Source organism: Protobothrops mucrosquamatus, unplaced genomic scaffold (assembly GCF_001527695.2).
Source record: "Protobothrops mucrosquamatus isolate PMUCROS unplaced genomic scaffold, P.Mucros_1.0 scaffold15324, whole genome shotgun sequence".
Classification (NCBI taxonomy): Eukaryota; Metazoa; Chordata; class Lepidosauria; order Squamata; family Viperidae; genus Protobothrops; species Protobothrops mucrosquamatus.
Window position 1 is genome coordinate 1 of NW_015401092.1, and position 1,744 is coordinate 1,744.

At 39.6% G+C, this 1,744-nt stretch overlaps 1 protein-coding gene across 1 annotated transcript; it reads right to left on the reverse strand.

Annotated features, from left to right (window-relative positions):
• Nucleotides 1–498: 498 nt before the first annotated feature.
• LOC107301648 (TNF receptor-associated factor 6-like) lies at nucleotides 499–1,418 on the reverse strand. Its single transcript, XM_015830843.1, has 2 exons — nucleotides 1,093–1,418; nucleotides 499–609 (listed from the first exon to the last, which is right to left on the reverse strand). The coding sequence occupies exons 1-2, from the start codon at nucleotides 1,395–1,397 to the stop codon at nucleotides 555–557; spliced, it is 360 nt and encodes a 119-aa protein (XP_015686329.1). The 5' UTR covers nucleotides 1,398–1,418; the 3' UTR covers nucleotides 499–554.
• Between the last annotated feature and the right edge of the window lie 326 nt (nucleotides 1,419–1,744).

Below are 1,744 nucleotides of genomic sequence, written 5' to 3' on the forward strand. Positions count from 1 at the left end.
AGAGAGAGAGAGAGAGAGAGAGAGAGACAGACAGACAGACAGACAGACAGACAGTGTATATGTATGGCTAACACAAGATATAAACATAATCATTTCATATATTTATTACATGCAATGTGGTGTTTTTATTTCTTAGACAATATACCTGTTCCATTCCCATTTTTAAAAATATTTGAAACAGAACATATAAAAGAAGAGCAGAATCCAGTGGAGAAACAGGAACTTGTGGTTTGATGCTGACAGAGAGTTCCCGGATATGCTCATATGTCTAAGGCCTGAACTATTTAAGTCAGAATTTAACATATTGACCTTCCAGTGCTAAATGGATAGATATATGTGTATGTGAGATTCACAGTGCTATGCTATGATTTTAAATAGATTGTAAACAATTAAAATATAACAACCAACAAAAAAGACTTTTAATTTTTTAGACATTTGTCTAATAAATTCAGACATGGTGAAAATCAAGAAGTGATTATTTGAGGAAGGGAAAAGGGAAGCTTACATTTAAAACTTAGTCAGCATTATAGATGTTGAACCTCATGAGAAGGTTGTCAGAATGATTTTATTTTTCTCCGTGGAATAAAGCTAAGGCCCATGATTCTAGTACTAAAATAATGGGAAAAAGTATTGAGAACTTGAGTTCCTACAATCAATCCATCAGTAAATTATTCCGCAATACTGTATTTTACTTATTGATATTTATCACAGCTCTCTAACAATAACAAAGGATTACTTTATGTCAACATACCACAGTTTAAAATAAATCAACCAACAAGTCAATCATACATAGAAAACACAAACTATGTCATGAAAGACCACAATTAACTGGTAAAGACAATTCTGACCTTGCAACGATTTGTTAAATTATAAATAATTTTGGAAATGGATAAGAGAAAAAAGTCTTAAAAGTAGATTGTATGGATTTCTCTCAGATGATTTTTTCTCCTTAGTATCATTCATTTCATTCACAAGAAATCCTAGCTTTAAATTTTTGAAGGCTGCACAAGAAACCTGATGTAGCAATTAATGGACACTGCTAGGAGACTGAACCTGGGGCACAACTAAATTTCAACAAACTCACTGTGTTACCTTATGGATTTGACAATGCAAGCTTTGCAAAAACGATGTCCACACGGCGTCTGTACTGCTTCCCGTAGAGCCATTAAACAGATAGGGCACTCATATTTACTTTCCAGTGGTGGGTCAAACTCCACATCATAGCCTTGGGCTTCCTCCATGAAAGAGTTTGAAAGTGCCCCACCAGTACCATTGCTGATGGGGGCAGTGAAGCTTTCCTCCTTGGTCCCAGCGCTGCAAGCACTGGCCATGGCTGCACAGCAGTCAGTCTCTTGATCATTGATTTCAAAACTTGTGTTACTATGTAGTAGACTCATACTAATTTAAAAGGCGGCAGGATACCTACAGGCACAAAAAAGAAAAGAATAACTTGTCATACGTATATAGATATTTATCACATTATTCCCTTTTGGAATATTAGGAAAAGTGCAATTTTACACAAAGTGCTAGACAGGAGCAGTGGCATAGCGTGGGGGGTGCAGGGGGGGCCGGCCGCACCGGGCGCAACATCTGGGGGGGCGCGCTCGCACTCGCAGCTCTCTGCCCCTGCCTGGCTCACTCACTCTCTCTGCAGTGCTGGCTGTGCGAATCCGATCCGAGCCGCCGGGTCGCCGCCCACTGTGGAGGGGGGGGGCGCAAATTACTTGCCTTGCCCCGGGTGCTG